This window comes from Zootoca vivipara, chromosome 13, assembly GCF_965207765.1.
Source record: "Zootoca vivipara chromosome 13, rZooViv2.hap1.1, whole genome shotgun sequence".
NCBI lineage: Eukaryota > Metazoa > Chordata > Lepidosauria > Squamata > Lacertidae > Zootoca > Zootoca vivipara.
Genome location: NC_142596.1, coordinates 35794984 through 35820085, shown reverse-complemented (window position 1 = coordinate 35820085; position 25102 = coordinate 35794984). Strand labels below are relative to the sequence as shown.

General features: G+C 45.1%; 1 protein-coding gene across 13 annotated transcripts in view; it reads right to left on the bottom strand.

Annotated features, from left to right (window-relative positions):
* Positions 1-25102, bottom strand: part of RAB11FIP3 (RAB11 family interacting protein 3) — a 98621-nt gene that overhangs the window by 25320 nt on the left and 48199 nt on the right. For 5 of the 13 annotated variants that reach the window (XM_035131071.3, XM_088657024.1, XM_035131065.3 and 2 more), the window contains 2 exons: positions 23180-23274; positions 7063-7250 (listed from right to left, as the gene is read on the bottom strand). In XM_035131071.3, coding sequence (XP_034986962.2) covers positions 7063-7250; positions 23180-23274 — 283 coding nt within the window. Of the gene's footprint in view, positions 1-7062; positions 7251-13362; positions 13735-23179; positions 23275-25102 lie in introns of those variants that run through there. The other 8 variants (XM_088657023.1, XM_088657025.1, XM_035131066.3 and 5 more) reach the window with 4 other exon arrangements.

The window sequence follows — 25102 nt, the reverse complement described above, 5'->3', positions numbered from 1 at the left end:
GGGAAGGGAGCTTTTATCAACTAGGTGCCTTCCAGCTGCATTGGACTCATAGTCCCATCAGCCTCAGCCAGCAGGGTGTGAAATGGGAGAGCCAGGGGCCTGCATGGCACTCTTCTGCAGATGGCAGAATGTCACCTGGCTGGCTATTGAGGGAACAGGATGATGGATTCAATGGGCCTTTGGCCTGATGCAGCAGGGCTCTGACATTGGATGCAATCCTCCCCTCTTCCTTGTTTCAGTCTGGTGACCAAACCAATCACTGCTCTGTCCTGGAGAACACCACTCAAGCTGTGCATTCACACAAGGCCAAGGCATGTGAAACATGGCAGAGCTTGCATGCACACACCCAAGGCTGCAAATCTGCGCAGACCCAGCGTCGCAGAAGGTGCTGTGAATGCCCAAGCACAACACAAATATAGTTGGGCCAAGCAAAACTTATGACCTTTGCAGAAAGTGCATACAATAAGGCAGTGGCTGTATGGCAGGAAACCAATCTAAGAGGCGGTTGAATCAACAGTAAAATATTTTCAGCTGCACAGCCAACCCACATATTAAAGTATTGCGGCATTTAGGACTGCATAATCCTATTAAGGGCCCAGGAACGCACTTTTAAGCAGTGTAACTTGTCAAAGGCACAGATGCCAGGCTTATTTCACAGATACCAGCATTCCGTAACAAAAAGCACGCCATTTGTACATGGGTGCACAGCCTAGCGTACAGAGTCACAGATGCGAGTCCTCGTTTGCCATTTTAACCTAGCTGAGTTGTCACTGGACAGGTCTTGGGACGTGGTCCTGCAGCCTCACTTCCCTGACTGGAAAATGGGCCTAAGGGCCACCCACTTTGCAAGGTAAATGAGGTTGAATCTTTAGGTGAGCTACAGGTCTTTCAGTACTGAGGAACTTTAAAAGCTTGGAAAGGCTCTTCAAATATAATTTATAAGTCAGAGTAAGAAGTGGCTTAAAACAAAAGCACCAACCCCCTGCACCTCTATGTGGATGAGAATTCGTGACACTGATCCTTCCTTAATTCAAAAACAGGAAACCCAGAGTTATCAGGAATTCTAGGGATGCAAAAGTGTGTGTGCGTTTTGTGTTAACAGACGGAACAGTCGTGCTATCATCCAGGAAACAGGAGGAGGAGTGAGGCTGTGTTCCTCATTGCTGATGAAAAACTTCCAACAAGCAAAGGCAACACAGAGATTCAGGTTGTAGTACTCCAAAACACAGTACAGATGATGAAAAAGCTACAAGCATTGCCCAAGTATAATATACAATTATGTTACTTTTGGGATTTGCTCCATTGTGTTTTAAGGTTTGTGTGTATCTGTGGGGTCTGTGTGTGTAAGTGCATGCTAGTGTTATGAAAAGATTACAGAATTCTGGGAAGCAATCTTCAAAAGAAATAAGAAAAATCAGTGAAATCGGTCGTCTAAACTGGGCTCACAACTTGGGTTTAATTTTGATATTTGAGGAAGAGAGTAAAAATAAATACACTACTCAAGGAACTAGTGACCTCTCCTCTGGCAGCAGTAGTACCACTCAGTTGCTGGTGTCACTTCCAGTTGTTGCTCAGCTGGTGTTCACCTGTGACAGGGCCCTTTCAGTGGTGGTTCGCCATCTGTGGAGTGCCCTCCCTCATTACTGACTTTCAGAAGAAATTTTTAAAACATTCCTGTTTAGCCAGGCATTTTTGATGGCTCAAAAATACCGGCCATGGGAAGTAAGCTTCTGGAAAGGGAGAGGAATGTGTCCCCATTTTGGTAAAGATCGCTGACGCACTAAAAACAAGGGAAGTGCATGAGCAGAAGGCAGCAAGATGGGAGTCAAATCTCTGGACATCAACAAGGAGAAGATCTTCTGACCACCAGCAAAACAGAAATAAGGAAGAGATCAAATTCCCAGTGCAGGAAGGAAATATTGGAGGAAAGTAGATATGAAAATCTAGTAAAACCCAGGGAGGGAGGGAGGGAGGGAGGGAGGGAGGGAGGGAGGGAGGGAGGGAGGGGAAGAGCGAGCAAGAAGTGGTCAAGCCAATCTTATGGGAGGCAAATCCCTGTCAAGGTCAAGGCAAGGCCAGTTATGCAAAAGGCCCAATTTCTGCTTCTGTTCATATGTCCTATCAGTCAAACAGCTCAAATATTCAGGGAACACATTCTAGGAGAGTTCAAATTTGGACCCATATATATTTACTATATCCAATGCCATATTTCAGATCCTTGTCAACAAAATAAGGAAATGCCCATCTGGATGAGCAATCGTTTGTAACATAGAAAGGGGAGCATTTTTATCAACAGGTATAGCCATACGCTAGGAATGACCACTAGCATATTAGAAATAGATGGCACAGAGTGTCCATCAAGTTTTGGGTTGTTGTTGTTTTTTTGGGGGAAATAATTTAGTTTGTCCACACTAAAAGGGGGGTGGGGGTGGGACGACATTCCAAGGCAGCTCTAAATAATTATACACACCATTATAAAAATTGTCTATTATTATTGTATGCTGCACTGACAACTGCCCTGGGCTCTTGTGAGAAGCCATCATGATAATCATTCCTGCCATTCTCATTGAGAGCAACATTCCCATAGATTAGTTAGGATCATGTGGATAGCAGCAAAAATAAGTGTGGGCTGGAAAATGGAAATGTCAACCAATTTCAGCTGAATGGTTATTAAAATGTCCAGAGCTGGCAGAAATGGATAAACTGTGCCGCTCCATCCAAGGGAGAGAAGGCAAACTGTGGAATAGCCATCTAATCGGGAGATGGACTTGCTTTGTTAAGCACTGGAATGCAAAATTATGGAACTGAGAAAGGCTTGAAAGGAATCTTTTTCTGTAATGAATGATGATGGCAACAATAATAATAATAATAAATGAAAAATCACCACCCATTCTTTTTCCTTCTAGTCCTCATACCACTGGCTTCTTGCAGTAAATGGAGGGGGTCCAGGCTCATTCTCTGTGTGTATGTGTGTCAGGGATAAAAAAAAAAACCAAACCCTCCTCCTAGGACATACCATTCCTGGCTGGGCAATACAATGCCTACCAACGAGCATATCTCTCTCTCTCTCTCTCTCTCTCTCTCTCTCTCTCTCTCTCTCTCTCTCTCTCTCTCTCTCTCTCTCTCCCCACTCAAGTTTTAACTTCAACTTCTTTTCCACCCTAGCACATCTATTAATCCCACACATAACCCTTTATAAGACTTGCAGGAATGAAATTTTCCACCTTGCTTTCCAAAATGCAATGGTGATATTAATTTGCTGGCTGCCTGACCTTGCGTCTCCAGTGCTTGTAAAGAAGCCACTTGAAAGCTACACACACTGAACTGCCACTATCCTGGTCAAACACACCACTTTTAAAAGGACAAATATCCCACCCACCCGCCTCCAAAGAAAGGCATTTGTACCTACAGGCAGGAGAGTCCAATGCACTGAGCCATACTCCCAGGAGGCCGGGCAGGGCGAACGCAAGCTGGCATGCTTGCTAATTCTCTCCAGGAAAAAAAAGGGCCTTGGTGGCCTCGCAGCTCAGAAGCTGATTATGGACTGAGGGTTAGCAACCACTGAGCCCAGCTCATTTCAGCAAAGAAAGCGGCAGGAGGCTAATCCCAGTCCCCCCTCTTAATCTGCAGGGCCTCCAGCAGCAAAAACACTCTTTCAGCCCCGGATCACAATCAGAACCTTCTCCAGCTCCTTGTGGGCATATGAGAAGTCCTCTTTCAGATTCTCCAAGTAGAAAGTGAACAGGGTTTTTGGGGGGGGTGGGAGAAGCTTTGCCTAACCCTAAACTAGTGCGAAGGCACAGCTTAAGTCCCAAGTCAACTTAAAAAGCAACAACACCCTGATACCCAAAATGGAAAACCTGAGGAGTCCTCCCTTCTCATGGATACATATGGTGGCTTATGCCCAACAGGGAACTAGTCGGACAGGGCTATAGTTAAGCCAGCCTCAGTCAGCTCCTGCCAGAGAACCTGGAGAATTTGTTGTTGTTTAGTTGTTTAGTCGTGTCCGACTCTTCGTGACCCCATGGACCATAGCATTACTGCCAGCCAAAGCCCCACCCAGGACTTGTAGCTTGGTGGTAGAGCGGAGACTTTGTAGGAAATCATCGGTACAATTCCTGACAGTGTAGACATTCCTGGCCCAAGTAGGCCAGTGGTCTGACTTCACCAAGAAGGTCCCCCCCTCCAAGCCTTATCAGGACGAATGATTGCTATGATCAGGTTGGCTCACACTCTGGACACTTTTTAGAGAAGGTGGCAGGTGGATGTATGAATACACTTTTTTCTTTCATTGAACAGGTCAAGTTAAAAAAGGGGGGGTACCAGCATGACTGTATGATTGCCTTTTCAAAAACACACAAAATACCTCCAACCTCGGGGGTGGAAATTAGCATGCACTTCCCCAAAACTTTGACTTTGTTCTGCACAAGACAAACCTTGCAGGTCAACACAGCAGGGGTGCCAAGTGGAATAAAATACTGGGGGGAGGTAAGCCCCGCCCCTCATAATCAATCAATGTCCAGAAGAGGGCAACCAAAATGGTCAAAGGCCTGGAAACGATGCCTTATGAGGAACGGCTTAGGGAGCTGGGTATGTTTAGCCTGGAGAAGAGAAGGTTAAGGGGTGATATGATAGCCACGTTCAAATATATAAAAGGATATCATATAGAGGAGGGAGAAAGGTTGTTTTCTGCTGCTCCAGAGAAGCGGACACGGAGCAATGGATTCAAACTTCAAGAAAGAAGATTCCACCTAAACATTAGGAAGAACTTCCTGCAGTAAGAGCTGTTCGGCAGTGGAATTTGCTACCAAGGAGTGTGGTGGAGTCTCCTTCTTTGGAGGTCTTTAAGCAGAGGCTTGACAGGCATATGTCAAGAATGCTTTGGTGGTGTTTCCTGCTTGGCAGGGGGTTGGACTGGATGGCCCTTGTGGTCTCTTCCAACTCTATGATTCTATGAATCACAGGACATGGTGCACACACACCATCAACTTTGGGGGGCCCTGCTTCCTTAAATATTTTATTGGGGAGGGGCCGAAGACCCCTCAGCCCCCTGCAGCTGGCTCCTATGCAATACAGCTAGTTGCCATTTTGATCCTCCATTCACCTTTCTAGTACTTTAGTCCTAATACCACTGTCTTCATTCCCCAGAAAAGAAGGGCAATTCCTTCCAGAAACCCACAGGCTGTCATTTCCAGGCCTCGTTTTTGCCTGGGCTTTAAGACCAGGGCCTGAGGCCATGCACAGTTGGCCTGCCCTTAAAATTTACTTACTTGCTTACTTATTGCATTTATATACCACCTTTATCTGCCAAGTATCTTGGGACAGTGTACATATTTCTCCTCCTCCCCTTTTCATCGTCACAGCAACTCTGTGGTCAGTTAGTCTCAAAGATGGTGACTGGCCCAAGGTCACCAAATGAGCTCCATGGCTGAGTGGAGATTTGAACCCTGCTCTCCTAGGTCCTAGTTAGATTGGTGGGGACATGAGGCAAGGCCTGTTCAAGGACAGCCTCTATCAGACAGAACTCCCTCAGTTGCCATATTTAAGAGTGTTTTAATTGTTCATGCTATTTCTCTGTTGTGACTCTCAAAACTGTTTTTATACTGCCTGAACTGTATCTCAACATAGTGCCTTTTTATTTTTACTTTAAAGTGGGCAAATGAAGATGCTGGACTTTATGGAACTCGCTGAAATGACTGGGAGGAGGAAGAGATGGTGGAAGAAGATTGGAAAAAATGTAAAACATATTTGAAAAAATATTGTAATATTTAGAAAATTATTTCCCTTAGCGAAGATAAAAAAATAGGCTATAAGCATTAAATTTAAGATTTGGAGGTAGAATTAAATAAATGTAGAATTTAAGTAATTGGTTATAGTTAATGGAATAATTAAATTAATAATTGATTATGAGAAAATGGTGAATAGATTGCTAAAGATGTATTACAATGAAATTCAGAAGGAAGGGACTGAGGGAAGTCACCTGAAGATGTTAATGAAAATTAGGTATATATAAGAAATGTATGTGTATGTTTTATATGTTTGTTTGTTTTGTTTTGTTTGTATTGTTGTATTCTTCTTTTTGTTTCTTATAAAATGAATAAATATTATTTTTAAAAAGTGCTTTTATTAGATTACTGTATTTTTATGGTTCATTTTCCATTTGCCACCTTGGGCAGAGTTGACCTAGGAAAGACACCTGATACAAATGTTTAAATGAAATAAATGCAAATTCCATAAACCAGGGACGAGAAGCCTATCAGCCTGCAGCCACCTGTGGGTCCCTGACCAATGGCAAAAACAGGCAGAATAACAGAAGTACTTCTTCACGCAGCATATATAAACACATGGGAACTGGTTGCCACGAAGGTGTGATGATGGCAAGTGGCTTAGATAGCTTTAGAAAGGGGATTAGATGCATCTGGGGAGGATAAGGCTATTAATGGCTACCAACAGGTTACAATGGCTGTGCTGCCTCCAGAATCGGTGTGCCCTGAATATCAGATGCTAATAAGCAACGCGGGAGACAATGGCCGGCTTCTGGTTAGCCACTGCTGGAAACAGATTGCTAAGCTTGATAGGCTGCTGATCAGATCCAGCAAAGGCTCCCCTTGGCCCAGTTCACATGCCATGGTAAAACATTGTCCTGGCTCTCCATGCCAGATGTGGAACTCATCACCGTGGCTGGAAGTTTTAAAAGGTTTTCACGATCATTTAGCCAAGAACAAACATAGGTTTGGCACTGCGGCTGGTTTGGAGGAAACCCAACCACAATCAGGGCAACGGACGCAACCGCGAAGCCAGGGATAGCGGATTGTTTCTTCGTAGCATTGGTAGAGAGAGAAGAGAAACAGGTGTGATTGGCTCTCACACAGTAAACCGTGGTTTTATGGCTTACTGTGATGCACGAATGCAGCCCTTACATTTTGGGGAGGGAAGAAATGGCCACTTACCCCTTCGTTTTGTGCTTCCTAAGGCTGGTCTGCCAAGAAACTAAGCTTCCAAATCTCTGCTTTAAGTTCAAGTCCCTGCTGTCCTACCCCATCGCCAACATAAAGCACCTACCCGTTCTCAGGCTCCTCGATGGGGTCCGTGAACTCCGAGTGCACAGCGGAATCGATCGCGCTATCCGTTTCTACTTCATCGTGCATCTCGTGATGCACCAGCGTGCTGGTGTCTTCGTCCGTGAAAGTCTCACACTCGCTATAGGTGCTCTCTGAGCCCATGTACGCACTGTCTGTCACTTCATTTGCCTGTTGCAGAGAAGAGGAGAAAAAGCAATGTAAGAACACACACACACACACACAGAGAGAGAGAGAGAGAGAGAGAGAGAGAGAGAGAGAGAGAGAGAGAGAGAGATCGTGACAACTTCAAATCACAACTATGTTGTCTTTCAGCAGAAAGCCTTTTCAGGAAGAAGGGCTCTCTCTCAGTGGTAGAACAACTGCTTTGTATGCAGAAGGCTCCAGGTTCAATCCCTAACATCTCCATGTGGTGTCTGGGAGAGGCTCCTGCTGAAGCTCTGGAGAACCGCTGCCAGTCAGTGTTGTCAATATTGAGCTAGACAGACCAATGATCTGGCTCAGTATTGGGCAGCTTCCTATGTTCCTGGAGCTAGAATGAAAAGAGAGGGATGGAGTACTGAATGGAGTAGGCCATTTTGAGAAGGAGGGTCTTAACATACCTCCTTCACTGAAGGTACACATGCACACTTACTGATGTATACTTCTTCATAAACTCTATTACAACGGCCTCATCTGCACAGGGAGAAAAATTTGGCCACTGTGCTCTTCCCCAACTACCGGGAGCGAAGTCATGGTTTGGCGTAACATAATTGATGGATGGCACTTGTTGGGACTGGTAGGGTGGAAGGCAGGGAGCCCAACAGTAGGGGGAGCCAGACTAGTTCTAGTTTTGTTCTCATCCTCTTCCTCCTCGCTGAGTTCTACAAGGGCAACCCTAGGACTGAGGAGGAAGGTGACAAGCAGGGCCACCCCTTGGGCTGGCTGTATATAAGATTAAGGCAGGTGGGGGCCAGCTGAGAATCAGCCCTTCCTTTCCCTCCAACTCCTCAACTGTCTTTCTCCCAACTGACAGTTAAATCCCAACTGTCAAGAACCTCCAGCCAATCAGAGCATGCCACCATCCAGACCAATCAGAATGCACTGACCTGATCCAGGTCCCACCTAACATTCTCAAAGCAATCATCTCTCTCTCTCTCTCCTCTCAGAACTTGGTCACTAAACACCACTGCCAACCAGGCTTGTAACATCATTAACAGTATAAGGCCTTGGGTTTTCAGAGTCACAGAATACCCCCCCCCATTTAAAACACAAACATAAACAGACATATCTATAGCCAGCCCAGCCAGCCAGCCCTACCATTTGTCTACATTCTACTATGAACAAACCATGAGGTGTGACCAAGGTTTGTTCTTGGCTTACCACACATGGTTTGTTTGGATCAAAACAAACCACGAGGCTGGATTCAGACGTTAGAGCGTTAAATCAGATAAATGAAGCAGGTAACTGAAATATTTGCAATCTGTGTCCTGCTATTAGGAATGGTCCCAGGGTAGGGTCCAGAGAACATGTGATGCAGCTAATCTACTCAGGCTAAGTAGATCTGATCTGGTCAGTGCCTGGGAGACACAGCCTGGGAACCCCCAATGTCACAGTGCCTTGAGTTCCACAGTAGAAGGACAGGTGGATAGACATGTACTAAATCTACTATATATTTTGGAAAGTTGTTTGTTCACTGCGTAGCTGGATACTTCCAAATTTTTGCACAATGGGTCCTGAGATCAAGGAGCAGGTTTTCATCTATGTTTGGATACAACTAGATAGATGCCCATTTTAATCAAGATCACCAATGGAACATTTCAAAACTGCACTGCTTTTATTGTTTCTTAGAATTCCTGAGCAACGTTGGGTACAACGCTCTAGTAAATAAAAACAAAAGCCTTCAGAGTGTATTGCTTTTCGAGCCATTAAGGACAGACCTTTTCAACAAGCAACCAACAAATCCAGGTTACACATATCCATTTGTGTTTTAACACCTTCCCCCCACTTTTTTAAAGGCACTTATTTCTGCTGAACACACGTCAGAATAATCTCTGGGAGAATACCGCTTATTCCCTTCTACTCCAAAGAGAATGCAAAAGCAGGCAAATTACTCCAAGGTCATCTTGACTCTTGACTATTAAATTTGCACACCAGGGGAAAACAAATAAATGCACGCCCATATCAAGTTCAGAGGAGCTTTTTCAAAAACACTGCAAAGTTCTGTATCAAGAAAGGTTATTAAAGGAGACACCATGTGCTTAGCAGCAAGATTTTGCAAGCTTTCATGCCACTCGCTTAAATGTCAAAGGCATACAGGAGACAGGTAAACAGAGGATCACTCCAAAACTGTATTTCTCTCTAGATTTTCAGCATGATCCTGAAGCCTTGAGCTGAAGTGTGAAAACTGATCAAAGTCCCCTTAACAGAGTAACATTTAACTATTTTTTTAAGAACTGAAACCCTCTGCCAGCTTGCTTAACCATATCCCCTGTCCCCCCAAAAAACCAGTTCAAAACTGATAGCTCTTGTCAATGTTCCTTTTTTAAAAGATTTATTACTCTTATATCATACCTTTATTTCACAGAACGTATGGTAAAGGTTCTCCCCGTTTTTCCCTCATGACCACCCTGAGGGATAGGACAGGTTAGGCCAGGCTTCCTCAACCTCAGCCCTCCAGATGTTTTTGGCCTACAACTCCCATGATCCCTAGCTAGCAAGACCAGTGGTCAGGGATGATGGGAATTGTAGTCTCGAAACATCTGGAGGGCCAAGGTTGAGGAAGCCTGGGTTAGGCCCAAAGTCAGAAGGCTGAGGTAAGTTTCTCCAGTTCCAGTTCAATACTCTAATCCAGGCACCCCCAACCTGCGGCCCTCCAGATGTTTTTGGCCTACAACTCCCACGATCCCTAGCTAGCAGGACCAGTGGTCGGGGATGATGGAAATTGAAGTCCAAAACATCTGGAGGGACGGAGGTTGGGGGTGCCTGCTCTAATCAATACATTCATCCGTTTGCAACCCCACATTCAAGGGCAGCCCCACGAGGGAGGAACGCAGTAGCTCAGCTTTCATTTGACGAAGGCATGGGTGACTGTTTCTTGGTCCCCTCCACTGGGCAGAAAAGGGGGGGGGTCTAAGTGGGAGTTGTAGTCCAAATATCTGGAGGGCACCAGGTTGGCAAAAGCTGGTTTTAAAGTCGCAGCTCTACACCAGTGTTTGTGTGCATTGGCACACAGGAGAAGCGGCTTCTGCTCCTCAATAGGCAAAGTAGAGAGAGCACATCTCCGAAGGAGTTCTAAGTTTCAGCCGCTTGACAAACAGCACTGCTTTGGAGCAACAGCAGGTAAAGCCTTGCCTGGTCATTTCTCTTTTGTTCCCTCCAATTAAATATTAAACCCTCAGCCAAGATGCCTGGGAGACAGGCTCACATTCCTAACTTAGATATCCATTTACCAAAAAGCAAAGCCTCCAAAAAAAACTGCTGCTGCAGCAAGAGCAAAAAAAAAAAGTTAAACTGTCACCTGGGGGGGGGGGGAATCCATCTCCCCGCCTGCACCTCGCCCCCATTTTACAGCCTCAGGAAGGGCAGCTGGTTTCCAGGGCAGCTGTTGAAAGACCTTTGCAGATTCCTCCGCTAAGGAAGTTTGTTTTTCGTGTTACCAGCAGGCCTGACCTCAGCACATTCTACAGATAAATCTTTTCTATGAATTGCCCAGGCAACGTTGAACAAATACTCAATTTAAAAGGGGGGGAGGGGGGAGAAAGAAGTGGCAAACGGAGTCTTGAAAACAACAACACATATAAACAGTAAAAAATAAAATAAAGGCTCAGTGTCCAAGTCTTTTACATTTTGCGTTCAAGGTAATATCAAATACAGTAGTAACACTTGCATTCTCTGCAAAAAACAACCTGCTAACATTATAGCAGAGGTTGAGGGTTTTTTTGCCCCTTCTGTCAGCCAGTCTTTAATGTTTTCACCATAGGTTGAAATAAATAAATAAGAAAATTGTCCAGTAGCACCTTAGAGACCAACTAAGTTTGTTCTGGATATAAGCTTTCGTGTGCATGCAAACTTCTTCAGATACTTGCAAGTTTCTTTGTGAGGTTGATAAGAAAAGGTATCTGAAGAAGTGTGCATGCACACGGAAGCTTATACCCAGAACAAACTTCGTTGGTCTCTAAGGTGCTACTGGACAATTTTCTTATTTTTTTATTTATTTCAACTGCGTCAGAGCAATACGGCTACCTACCTGAATCTTCACCATAGGTTGCGAGGGAACAAGCAACAACACACTGCAGTTACAAAAAGTTATATTCACAATCACTTAACTTAATTGCATTATGGACAAGCTTAAGAACAGCTGTCAAGGATGCCTGCCCCAGTTATACCACAGGTTCCATTCAATGCAATAGCTCAGGTCCAGTACCCTGGCCTGTTATGTTTACTCACACATCCTTAAAAAAAGAAGTAGTTCTGTAGAGCCCTATCTTAGTCTAAGACCACCTGCTCTTCATGCAGAAGGTCCCAGGTTCAATCTCTGGCATCTCTAAGTGGGGCTTAGAGAGATCCATGCCTGAAACTTTGAATAGCTGCAGGTCTGTGTGTAGACCAGGGATGGCTATCCTGCAAGCCACATATGGATGCTTAAACATGTGTTTGTAGCTCAGTGCTAGAGCAGAAGCCCCCAGGTTCGATCCCCACCATCTCCAGGTAGGGCTGGGAATGTCCCCCGCCTGAAACCTCATGGAGCCACTGCCAGCCAGTGTTGACAATACTGAGCTAGATGAACCAGGGGTTTGGCTCAGTACAGGTGAAACTCGGAAAATTACAATATCGTCAAAAAGTGCATTTATTTCAGTAACGCAACTTAAAAGGTGAAACCAATATATGAGATAGATGCATGACATGCAAGGCATGATATGTCAAGCCTTTATTTGTTACAATTGTAATTCTTTGTCATTAGACAGGTCAATTATAAATGGAATGTAATTAATGAAATGTAATAGTGATGTTTATTTTTGTAACTATTTGTTTTATTACTGTGGAATTTCCAAAAGAAAGCATTTGTAAAAATTTAAAGAAAAAGAAAAAATAATAAGTTGCATTACTGAAATAAATGCACTTTTCGAAGATATTCTAATTTTCCGAGTTTCACCTGTATAAGGCAGCTTCCTATTTTCTCTATAAGCCTATTCTTTCCATACACACCCCAACCTTAACAGCACGTGGAATTGCCTTCAGGGAACATCATTACCACTAGCTCTGATAAGATCTCCATCCTCCCCTAATGGAAAAGGACTCCAGAGTCTCTGGGAAGAACAGCCGAAGGATTGGTGGTGGCAAGGGAAAGAGTGGGGGACGCATATATAAAAAAGCAACTTTCTTATGGATACTGGAAATGTCTGCACTTAATGCTTGCAGAGTAATCAAACGAAGGAGGAGATTTCATATGCACACCTTCACCATGAGTTCCTGGGGTGGGGTACACCAATTAAAAAATTACAGTATTAAAAGCAGTGGAAACAAAACTACAGACAAGAGAATACGGTGGGTAAAGAGAGAGATCAGATGTTGTAGGTAAGAGGTACACAACGAAAACAACATATAGAAGGTGCCAGATGCGAGGAGGGGATCCCTCAGCTTAGGGGAGGCCACAGAAAATGCCCACTCCCTGGCCGCTGCCACCTCAAACTTCTGAGGACTGTAGCGCTGTAAGGTGCAAACTACTGCTGAACAAAACTTCAATAAAGAATGGGGAAAATTTATGATTTACTTCAGAGACCACTGTAAGCAGATGAAAACATTAGCAGGATTGCAATAACACTTGTAATGTAGAAGATTCTATGGATAAACTGGAGAGACATAAAATTTGGATGATGAAATAATACACAGTTGAAAATGTTTATAATAGGACTCATGGAGGGGAGATTCTAGAGCAATCTCTAAATATGGATATGTATTTTGCATTGTTACAACTCTACATCTGTAAAATCAAATAACAATTACTTCCAAAAAAACCTGTTGATTGCTGAACAGAATATTTTATGCAAGCACCTTCCTCTATTTCCCAAACTCCGCAGGATCCACAGTGTGTTAATTCTGCAACCATTCGAAGAAATGATTTACATCAATTGCTTGTGCTGACCTCGCTGCTCCCCAGCCTCCCCACAAAACCGGTTTCTCTGTTGCTCAACAGATCCAAACCCTTTTCCTTCCTGGATGAGCTCAACGATACTGGGAGAGCACAAACCCCCGCAGAAGTACACCCTTCTTTTAAAACATGCACCCACACATACAAACTCACAGGTGGAGAACACCACGTCTTAGCAGGCTCAGGGAAAACGCTGACTAGGTATGGCCGAAGTGTTATGGGCGGACAGATGGACAGGCGAGTACCCCTCCCAACACAGGCCGAACTGCCTCGAAACCCACCTGAGGGGCTGCGCTAGAGCATTCCAGAGAGGACCGGAATTCGGACCATGTTAGCACCTCGGATTGGCACCGTTTTCCTTTTAAAGCCGGGGGATAATCTTTTACCTGGAGGCAGGCAAAGTTCCTACTCTGAAAAGCGAAAGTCCAACTCTGGATACGCTTACTTAGAAACACACGCACCTCCTGGCTTTCTGCTGGGGGTGGGGAGGAGGCAAGAAGCGATCAGGAAGTACAAACTGGGCTGGTTTGAACAAACTGGCCTCAGCTCTCTCAACAGAGTTCCTTTTGTTCTTGAACTCCCCAGATAACAGCCTACAGGCTAATCTCCCCCCACCCAGCCCACCCCCATTTCCCTGCCGGTGTTTCACTGGCAGGCTGGGAAGGCTCAATTCTTGCAACGCAGACCTCAGCCACCTTTGAACAAAAACAGCTAAGCTAATGTTTTAAACTTGTGTCAAAGGAACACCCCCCCCCCTTTCTAGCTCATGAACATTTCTCTCTCCCTATACAAAAAGGGAGGGGGGGCTGTCATGCAGAGAAACTGATTGCCAAGGGATTAGGGATAGGAAAATGGAAGGATTTCGATGCCATCGGGTCTAACTGTGGGATTCACTGCTGCAGGAAGTGATGGTGATGGCCATGTACAGACTTTGGTGGCTTTAAATAATGGGAAGCCAATTTGTAGATGATACAGGTCAAGAACAGGGAACCTCAGGCTTGGGGGCTTCTCCATATGCCCCCCCCCAGGTCTCTCTCCATTCTTGCTTCACACCCTCCTTGAGTATTTTTGCCTTGCTAGACTTTATCATTGAACTCTGATAATGCTTCTTGCTTGCCTGGATCATCTATATATATATAAAAATGTAAAAATCTTGAAAGTGTCGGCCGCACTTTTCTCCATAACCGCTTGACCGATCGTCCTGAAATTTTGACACAACGATCCAGGCCACTTCCCGATGGTTGTTGGGGACAAGAACCCCTCAAATTTCGCATCTGGGCAGGCAGAAACCTGGTTTTCCACCAAGTCAAACAGCGCCCTCAAGTGGCGTTATACCCTCCTCCACCCCCTCCCTTCCTGTGAAATCTAAGCCACACCCACAAACCAAATGACATCATCAACCAAGCAACTGAAACCACCAAGGCGGCCATTATCAGACCCCTAGGCCTTTGTTTTATGTAGGCCCCCACTAGGCCCGTGGGGGGGTAACCCACAGCAAAGCACTTGGGGGCACGGCAAGGGGTTTTTACTTTACAATTTAGCACCACTACCCCCAAAAAATCCCCCATCAAATAACCACAAGACAAAAATAAATACCATCCTTCAAAACGTCATGAGATACGCCGGTCACGGACGGGGGGGGGGAACAAACAGAATAGATCATGGATCGGGACACATGGGGCAGTCACAGGGATTAGCCACAACAATGCGCCACACCCACAAACCCTGCCTCCGCTATGAGATCCTGTAAAACAGGGGGACTCTGAGGCTCAGGGGGATATGAAGGGGGCCTATTACCAGACAACCCACAGAGTCAGGCCAGGGCCAAGGAATGGAGATGCAGGGCGGAGGCCTTGGGTCACATTTAAATACTAGCCCAAGCCAAGGCCTTGCCTCTACTTTACAGCCTAAAGACTAGGCCCCGGCTCCATTTTACAGACTAGGCCTCAGCTCTAGAGCCCTTTAAATACTATCCCGAATGGAGCCCTGGGTGGGAGGTGGGGGGAGGAGGAGCCCAAATAGGTTATGGGCTGACGTAGGGTGGGGGGAGCAACTGTCCAACCACCACCAAAACAGCCATTCCACCCCCCAAAGCCTCTCCCGGCGGCTGCATTAATAAATGCCTGGCAGCTTTATTTCTCCTAACACACACTTGGGGGCACAGCGAGGGGTTTTCGCTTTATAATTTAGTGGGTGTTGTGTCACATGCGAGGCTCCAGCGGCCATTTTAAGTAAGGGCAGTCGTGCCCCTTTTAACCTAGGCTTTACCGTGTTTCTCCGAAAATAAGACACCGTCTTATATTTATTTTTCCTAAAAACAACCCACAGTGGCTTATTTTCAGGGGATGTCTTTTTTTTATTACGTGTCCAGCCTTGCCTCTTCCTTGGGGCCCTCCAGAACTGCGCCTATCACTATGTCTTATTTTCGGGGTATGGCTTATATTGCACAAATGCTTAGAAATCCTGCTATGGCTTATTTTATGGGTATGTCTTATTTTAGGAGAAACAACAAATACTACAACTGATTGCAAGCCTCTGTCTTTTTTAAAAACAAAAACAAAAAAACAACCATGCACTTTCTCTCCCCAGTTTAAGTCCTCAGATATTTGTAATGGCCACCCCCTACCCCATTTACAATCCCCTACATTCCCCTTGCCACTTCCTAGGTTTTTTATGGAACTGAACAACTCGGGTGCTTCAGAACACGCCTTCTGTTGCCAGGCCCTTGCAGGGCCAGACAGAGGCTCGGGCCAGGTACATAATGTGTCCCTGTTTTTAACCCTTTTGTTACTGTTTTCATTTTACTGATTGTGAATATGCTGACCGAGGCCCCCTTTAGATTCGGAGGCCCACGTCAAGTGGCCCATATGACCCCCCCCTCCTTCTGTCTGGGCCTGTCTGTTGCTACGGGGCTGTGGGGCTTCGCTATTTGACACACACACCCGTCAGTATTTTTTAAGTAGTTCTCTGTGTCCCAGGGCGCATCGTCACCCCAATCCTTAATCTAAATATATAGAAATGTTCACGATGCGTGCGCAGGGGCCAATGTATGGAGATACAGGGGGGAGGGGACAACAGAGGGCTCAGGCAAAAGTAAATACTGGGAAATGGAACCCAGAAACTGACATTTCCTTCTCCAAGGGTGGGGGCCAATGTAGGAAGGTACCGGGGGTTGGGGCCAACACTCCCCAGGGACAACAGAGGGAAGGGTATCCTACCGAAACACAGGGATGAGCCGGGGTGGAGGGAGGAGGGGCAGGATACAGGATAAGTCATGGATCGGGACAGGGTGGGGTGGGGAATCACAGGAAAGAACCACAGCAACGCGTGGCCGGGTCAGCTAGTAGAATCATAGAATTGTAGAGTTGGTCGAGACCCCAGGAGTCATCTAGTCCAACCTCCTGCAATGCAGGAATCTCAACTCAAGCACACATGACAGATGGTCATCCAACCTCTGCTTAAAAACCTCCAAGGAAGGAGAGTCCCCCACCTCTTGTGGGAGTCAGTTCCACTGTCCAATAGCTCTTACTGTCAGAAAGTTCTTCCTGATGTTTAGTCGGAATCTCCTTTCTTGTATCTTGAAGCCACTGGTTTGATTCCTACCCTCCAGAGCAGGAGAAAACAAGATTGCTCCTTCCATGTAACAGTCCTTAAGATATCTGAATATGGCAATCCTATCTCTTCTCAATCTCCTCTTCTCCAGCCTAAACATACCCAGCTTCCTCAACCATTCCTCATAAGGCTTGGTTTCTAGACCCTCTTGATCATCTTGCTTGCCCTCGTCTGCACACCTTCCAGCTTGTCAATATCCTCCTTAAATTGTGGTGCCCAGAATGGAGGATAGAGGGATCCGTGTGGGTGTGTGCAGAAACATGCCTACTGTTGTTGTTTAGTCGTTTAGTCATATCTGACTCTTCATGACCCCATGGACCATAGCACGCCAGGCACTCCTGTCTTCCACTGCCTCCGGCAGTATGGTCAAACTCATGTTCGTGGCTTCAAGAACACTGTCCAACCATCTCGTCCTCTGTCGTCCCCTTCTCCTTGTGCCCTCAACCTTTCCCAATATCAGGGTCTTTTCCAGGGAATCTTCTCTTCTCATGAGGTGGCCAAAGTATTGGAGCCTCAGCTTCAGGATCTGTCCTTCCAGTGAGCACTCAGGGCTGATTTCCTTAAGGATTGATAGGTTTGATCTTCTTGCAGTCCATGGGACTCTCGAGAGTCTCCTCAAGCACCATAATTCAATTCTTCGGCGATCAGCCTACTGTACAAAGGTAAAATTAGCATCCATGCCCCCACCCACTTTTGCCTCTGGCCCCACCCACCATGTCCCCCCCCCGAATATTACTTTGAGGGAAATGCAGCCCTCTGGCTGAAAAAAGCTTTGCCACTCCTCTTATAGGTCTATCTCCCAAAGCTAGACATGGTTGCTAAGCTGAGCCACCATATCTAGAGGCACTCTACCTCAGAGTAACAGATGCTGGGGACACAGAAGAGCTCCCAGAAGTATCTGGTTGGCCATTACTGCCATATGTGATGGGGTTAATTGAGGACAGCCCCACCCAGATATCTAGGGCGTGGCCTTGCTTACCTAGAAGTAATTGGTGATGCTACAGTAGGTCCAAGATTTATGGGGCTGTGTGCAACTGCAGATTTCACACGTGATTCAAAAAAAAGCACCTGACTAATGTAATTGCATGGTTGAGCTAGCGCTCTCTCTCCCTCCCCCCCCCACAAAAAACACTGTTTTCACAGAAAGTACGCTGTGCCCCAGAGGAAGCAATGTCCAAGCTTAAGGAGATAAAGGGATTCAGTCAACTTCAGCCACCTGACATTCCTCACATCACTGAGCACACAGGAACATAGTCCTTAAGTAATCATTTGCAAAAAGCAACAAAAGACAAGTTGCGATTAGAAGGCGGCTCTCCTCCAGCCCCAGAATGAGCAGAGCTTCTCTAAATCAAGACGACAGGCAGACGAGCCAAGACTCCATATATCCAGTGCAATGGCTGGACTAGTTCATGAGACACAAAAGCACTATGGTTGATGGAAAGTGTCGACAATGGTAGTGTCTACTATGGTGGCGGAAAGGGTCTGGTTCTGCCCAGGCATTTGAAGAAACTAAAAATAATAATGTGATTTTTAAACTGATAATGTGATTTATGAGTTTTGGGGCTAGACACACAGACACAGACACACAATGATGCAGGACTCAGAGCATCTGATGGGAACCATACATTGGCAAAAGTCTCTTCCTGCACTTCAGGAAACCTTGTTTGTAACTGCCATGAAAAACTGGGTGAAACCGAGCCAAAGTCCTGCCAAATGGGGAGACAGTATCTTCACATCAGCAGAGTTAGGACCTACCGTGTCGAAAATCAGGCAAAGTCACGTTTCGGCCTGCCATCTTGATTCAATATGGTGCCCAGCATCCCAACATCGGCAAAGACTGCCACCTCGGGAACCCGTGTAGGTGCTAATATCTCAAGAGGTGTTCAAACCCACAGTGGACAGACAGACAGACAGACAGACAGACAGACAGACAGACCACTTTCCAAAAGTATAGCAGATTCCTGAAGTATATCCACTACAGCTGGCCATGGTTCCGCTTTTATGGCGAAGAGCTCTGCATCAGATGCTCCACTGCTTTACACACCGTTCGATTCGTAGGCTGTCTGAATGTGTGGGAAATTCCTCTCTGAAAGCCTGCGTTTGCACTAGTGGATAGCTGGACTTTGCTGTTTTCTTCTAGAAACTTTAATCCTGTTCCACATACTTTTAACTGCTTCTTTTTTAATGGCTGACTTTCTAAGCATTTCCCTGCCCTGTAGTAGCTGGGGGTTGAACCTGGAACCCTGTGCTATGGATCTTCATTTTAATTCAGAAGCAAGATTGTCTTACTAGACCACAGGTCTAGTAACCAGCACCATCACTATCATTAGTATTAATTTATATACTGCTTAACAGCCAGCGAGGCTTCTAAGTACTTTACAAGTATAAAGGATACTTGTGCACAAGCATAAACGACAGGTTGCATGAAGGGTGTTCATAGTTAAAAGTTAAAAGAACATAGTTAAAAGAACAAAAGCAAGCTTTACAGGACTCTGGTGCTTTCCACTCATTATACACACATCCTTCACTTTCAATTGATCTAATACAAGCTCTCAAAAATACAATACAACCTCTTTCAGTCTCTTCCCAAGTCAGTCCAGCCCGATTACAGCACTTCTCCTAATTCCACCAACACTCATTTTGTCCAATCTTGGTTCAAGTTGTGTTTTTGACCACACCTCGAATGCCTGTCTTACAACTGTGTTCTACAAATAAAGGGATTTTGTTGTTGCTGCTGCTATTCCGTTTTTGAATGCATTTTAAGATCACCCAAGTGTATTATATTGATCAGTCAGCAGAGGGCAGCGTTGCCAACAGAGAGAGAGAGAGAGAGAGAGAGAGAGAGAGAGAGAGAGAGAGAGAGAGAGAGAGAGAGAGAGAGAGAGAGAGACTAGGAAGAGGTTTGTTTGTTTATTTTCATTTATTCTTTAATATGAGAAATGCATGCTCTCCTTTGGTTTTGGCAACTTGCTTTGGTGGTGGTGGTGGAAATAACAAACGATCTATGCCTGCCTAAAGGAACAAAATACAAAGACTCTTTTGTGGCACATTGGCACTGTTTTATTGGAGATTAAATACAAAAGCATCTCCTGTAAGCATTCTGGCTGCTATGAATATTGTGGACCTGAATTTGGATACTTTCGGAAAGACTGCACCATCAGATTGATGGTTTTGATTTTTTAAAAATTATTATTTCACTTTACACTCTCCTTGTCCCGTCATCAAAACGAAAAGGGGATTGTTCTGTACTATTAAACAGTTATTAATAAAAATGTATTTTTAAAAAATTAAAGGGCGGGGAAGAGAATAAAAAGAAAGGGCCTCATCTCCTGTGGCAACCGCTGACTCCCAAGGAGCAATAGCCACACTTAAGTTGCATCACTGCGGCTAGGCCCCACTTCTGCGTTGTCTTTGGGCAAAAGCAGCTTCCAACCAAGCTCTCATCTTGTAACTGGAGAGTCTGAGGGACAGGAGAGAACCTCTGTTTGAACCTTCTCAAGTGTCATTAGGAGAAAACAAAGCCAGATGGATTTAGCTGCCACTCACTCTGCCTGACCTGGGATGTATTTGCAGAGGCGGCAAGATCTGAGTGGGGATGAAAGGGGGGGGAGGAGTGGAGCCATATGACCTGCATGCAGTTTTTAAATGCCCAAGGGCACGACCTCAGGGAAATAAATTGGGCTTGAAAAAATGTAGTTGTCACGCTGTGCCCCCCCCCAAATTTGCTGGTTACACTGTTCTTTTGAATGGAGTGGAAAGCTCACAAGCAACTATACCTTTGCAGCAACCCAGTGGCCACAGGCTTCAACATTCAAAAAATCATAGAATCATAGAGTTGGAAGAAACCACAAGGGCCATCTAGTCTAACCCCCTGCCAAGCAGGAAACACCATCAAAGCATTCCTGACAGATGGCTGTCAAGCCTCCGCTTAAAGACCTCCAAAGGAGGAGACTCCACCACACTCCTTGGCAGCAAATTCCACCGTCAAATAGCTCTTACTGTCAGGAAGTTCTTCCTAATGTTTAGGTGGAATCTTCAATCCATTGCCCCATGTCCGCTTCTCTGGAGCAGCAGAAAACAACCTTTCACCCTCTTCTATATGACATCCTTTTATATATTTGAACATGGCTATCATATCACTCCTAAACCTTCTCTTCTCCAGGCTAAACATACCCAGTTCCCTAAGCCGTTCCTCGTAAGGCATCGTTTTGGTTGCCCTCCTCTGGACACATTCCAGCTTGTCTGTATCCTTCTTGAACTGTGGTGCCCAGAACTGGACACAGTACTCCAGGTGAGGTCTGACCAGAGCGGAATAAAATGGTACTATTACTTCCCTTGATCTAGATGCTATACTCCTATTGATGCAGCCCAGAATCGTATTAGCTTTTTTAGCTGCTGCATCCTGCTCTGCCCCAGGCAAATGACTAGCATGAAACGGAGCACTCATGTCATCAAGACAGGCCGACAGCCATATATTTCAATCGTCCTGCAAAGCTTCCTTAATGCATAACCAAAGAAAGAGGTGGGGGAAATCCACATTGGAGACAAGGCCTGACACTGGATAAGGTGAGGCAAGCCTGCATAAAGATTTGTACTTCCCCCGTCTTTCATGCTTGCAATACTCACCCCTGAACCTGCAGACTAGAGGACGGAGAATTAAACAACTGCTACACCAAGAAATCAAAGCCACCAAGTCCTTCCTGCCCATTTATCAAGGAAAGCAAAAGGGGCCATGCTAACTAATTTCAAGCAGTGGGTATATAATTCTGGTCTCCATCCAGTCCTGCACACAGATGGATGCTTCTTTGCAAAAGCAAGCGTTCTTAAGAAAATAAATGTGGCAGGAGTGGGGGGGGCGGTGGGTGTGAGAGATCCCGTAAACGGTGGCGCATGGCACTGCCACCTTGCGAGGCTGCCAAGAAAGCCCTCGCAGATTAAGAATACCACATTTCCTCATCAGTTGGTGAATTCTTTTTTAAAGTCCTCAAAACAATCCATCAGCATTTTAGGGCAATTGTCTCCTAACAGAGATTTTTTCCAAAGAAATTTTCTGTAATATAATGCATTTAAAAATAAATAAATGAATGTTATTTTCCAGAAACATATGCACACTTTAGTATATGCACTGTTGCACAGATAACTTGGCTGCAGACTTCCATTGCAAAATCTGGAAAAAGAGCCAATTTTGAAGGATAGAAGTATGAATTAGGCAAGTTTGCCTTTAAACTGAATGGCATTCAGAATTTGGGATTAAGAAAGGGGATGGGGATTGTTAGAATTTGAAACTAGGAAAAGATTTTCTTTTTAGGGGGAAATAAAAGGCTAAGGGAAATTAAAAGAAATAGTTAAAATTAAGACATTTTGAGAATTATATAATTACAGTGGAACCTCGGTTTATGAATACCTCGGTTTATGAATTTTCAGTTTATGAACGGCGCGGAACCATCTGGAACGGATTAATTCATTTTCCATTACTTTCAATGGGAAAGTTCGCTTCAGTTTATGAACGCTTCAGTTTATGAACAGACTTCTGGAACCAATTACACCCATGCTTCAGTTTATGAACGCTTCAGTTTAAGTACTCCGCGGACCCGTCTGGAACGGATTAATCCACTTTCCATTACTTTCAATGGAAAAGTTTGCTTCAGTTTATGAACACTTCAGTTTAAGTACTCCGTGAACAGATTAATCCACTTTCCATTACTTTCAATGGGAAAGTTCGCTTCAGTTTATGAACGCTTCAGTTTATGAACAGACTTCCGGAACCAATTGTGTTCATAAACCGAGGTACCACTGTATTAGGTTTAATATAGCGAAAGCTGTGAAACAAGATTTGTAATTGACCCGGGAAGGGAAGGACGGGGAAGTCGGGGATAAGATTGTAATAAGATATTGTTTAGTTTTGTTACCGTTTATATATATATATATATATATATATATATATATATATATATATATATATACATACACACACACACACACATTTTTTGTTATTTTTTGCTATTGTTTTTCTTTTTCCGCTTGCTCTCTTTTTCTTTATTTTTTGCAAAAATCTCAATAAATATATTATAAAAAAATAAAATAAACTGAATGGCATTTCTCCCCCGGCCCCATCCCTAGCTGAGACCCATGAGTGACCAAGCGGTGTGGGCCTGGTTTAAGGTGGGTCGCCACAGCAGCACTCCCACCAGGTAACAAACCGACGAATTAAGCAACGGGGGGTCCCCAAATACGTGTTTGGTTTTAGGGCCAGTCTTCTGGGCCTGAAAAGGCTGGAGGCGGCTGCTGTAAAGACTCCAACCCTGTACAGGCCTTAGTCACAAGGGGCAAGCAAAAGGCTTTGCGTCCAGACACTCACCTCAAATGTGACAAAGTCATCAAACTCATCGGGACAGGCGGATGGCGGTTCGTCATGGGCATATCCCATAGTGCAGAGCTGGCTGTCAGGAACTGCTGAAAGGGGGTGAGAACACACACACACACCAAAATATTATTACAAGAGGGAAAGGCAGTTTTTTATTTTAAAAAAACAACATCCAGGGGTTGGAACACTCCTCCAGTGAAGACTCAAGCAGCAGGAGAAGCGCCAGGGGATGAATGCAAAGGACATTCTGTAAGCCCAAGGCTTCCACCCAAAGAGGAGGGTGCCCGCCAGGGGTGCCAGCTTGAATTAAATATTGGGGGGTCCAGGTAAGCCCTACCTTACATAATTGATCAAATGACGTGGCACACACAAACCATTTGAATGGGAATTCCCTTCAACTGAGGTGTGAGGGAGCTGGTCGAACTTTCCACAAGTAACGACTCCCGACTCCACGTCTGTGTATTTACAACGTTTTATTATACAGATATGTACAAGACAGAGCTAAAGTTCACAGGTCCATTCAGCCACTTTCAGATCCCGGAAGTGGCATTCTGCGGGAACGCCTCCAACACAGTAGTCTGGAAACCGCTAGTCTCCTCCTTTCTTCCCTACGTTTAAGTCCCCTGCGTTGTTGAGGCGACGGGGCCACTACCTCCCCCTCTGTTCCCGAGCTGCTCAGATGTTGCCCAGGCTCTCCCTCCATCACAGGGCTCTGTACCTGCCTGTCACTCCTGCATGACGTTCCCGGACTCCCCTGGCGTTGCTCGGAAGTCCCAGCATCAGAGACCTCGCTGGGCTCTCTGCTGACCCCTGGTGATCCCCTGACATCAGGGGGGTGGCCCCCTCAATTATTTTAGGAGGAAACGAAGGGACCTTGGCCCCATGGCTCCTCTGGTGCCCACTGTGCCTCTCTCCTTGCCTTTATCAGCTGCACTGGCTCCCGGTGGAGTACAGGATCAGATTTAAGGTGCTGGTTTTGACCTTTAAAACCCTATGCGGCTTAGGACCCTCGTACCTATGGGACCGCCTCTCCTGGTATGCCCCACGGAGGACCTTAAGGTCCACAAATAACATTCTGGAGATCCCAAGCCATAAGGTGGTTAGATTGGCCTCAACTAAGGCCAGGGCCTTTTCAGTACTGGCCCCAACTTGGTGGAACGCTCTCTCACAGGAGACCAGGGCCCTGCGGGATTTGACATCTTTCCGCAGAGCCTGCAAGACGGAGCTGTTCCGCCTGGCCTTTGGCCTGGACTCAGTCTGACCCCGGTGTTACCCTCCCTTATGGTTTTTGACTTGGGCCTTTTTAAAAATGAGGCTGCATTTAAAATTTTAAATGTAAATTTTATTTTAACCCGTAATTTAACTAATTGTTTTTCTTTCTTTATGTCTTGTTGTAATTTTATTGGTGTCAGCCGCTCTGAGCCCGGTTTCTACTGTGGAGGGCGGGGCATAAATAAAAAATTATTATTATTATTTTTCTCATCATCATCACCATCATCATCATCACCATCATCATCTCCGCTTCTGCATCTCTATGTGAGGTGAGGTGCAATGTTCAATCCTTGCTGATACAGAGATGGAGCAGAATGGCCTCCCTCCGAGAGGCAGCATGCCCGCTATTATGAGATAATTGCTTGAAAATATCGTTTGGAGTAAAATAAATTTTATTTAATTGAAAATACGTAATGGGTTGTATTAAACACTGGGCATACTCAGGAGTAGAAATTTGTTGGAGCTAATGCAAAAATAATATTCCAGCAAGAGATATAAACTGACTCAAATATTAAAAGAAAAAGACACATATAGAATCTTGGCACAAGATTTAGATGAATCTAAAAGGGGGCTTTGATTCTTGAACAAATGTTGCTTTAACACAGCATTCCTCACACAAATACAGAATTTACAATGCATGTTCCA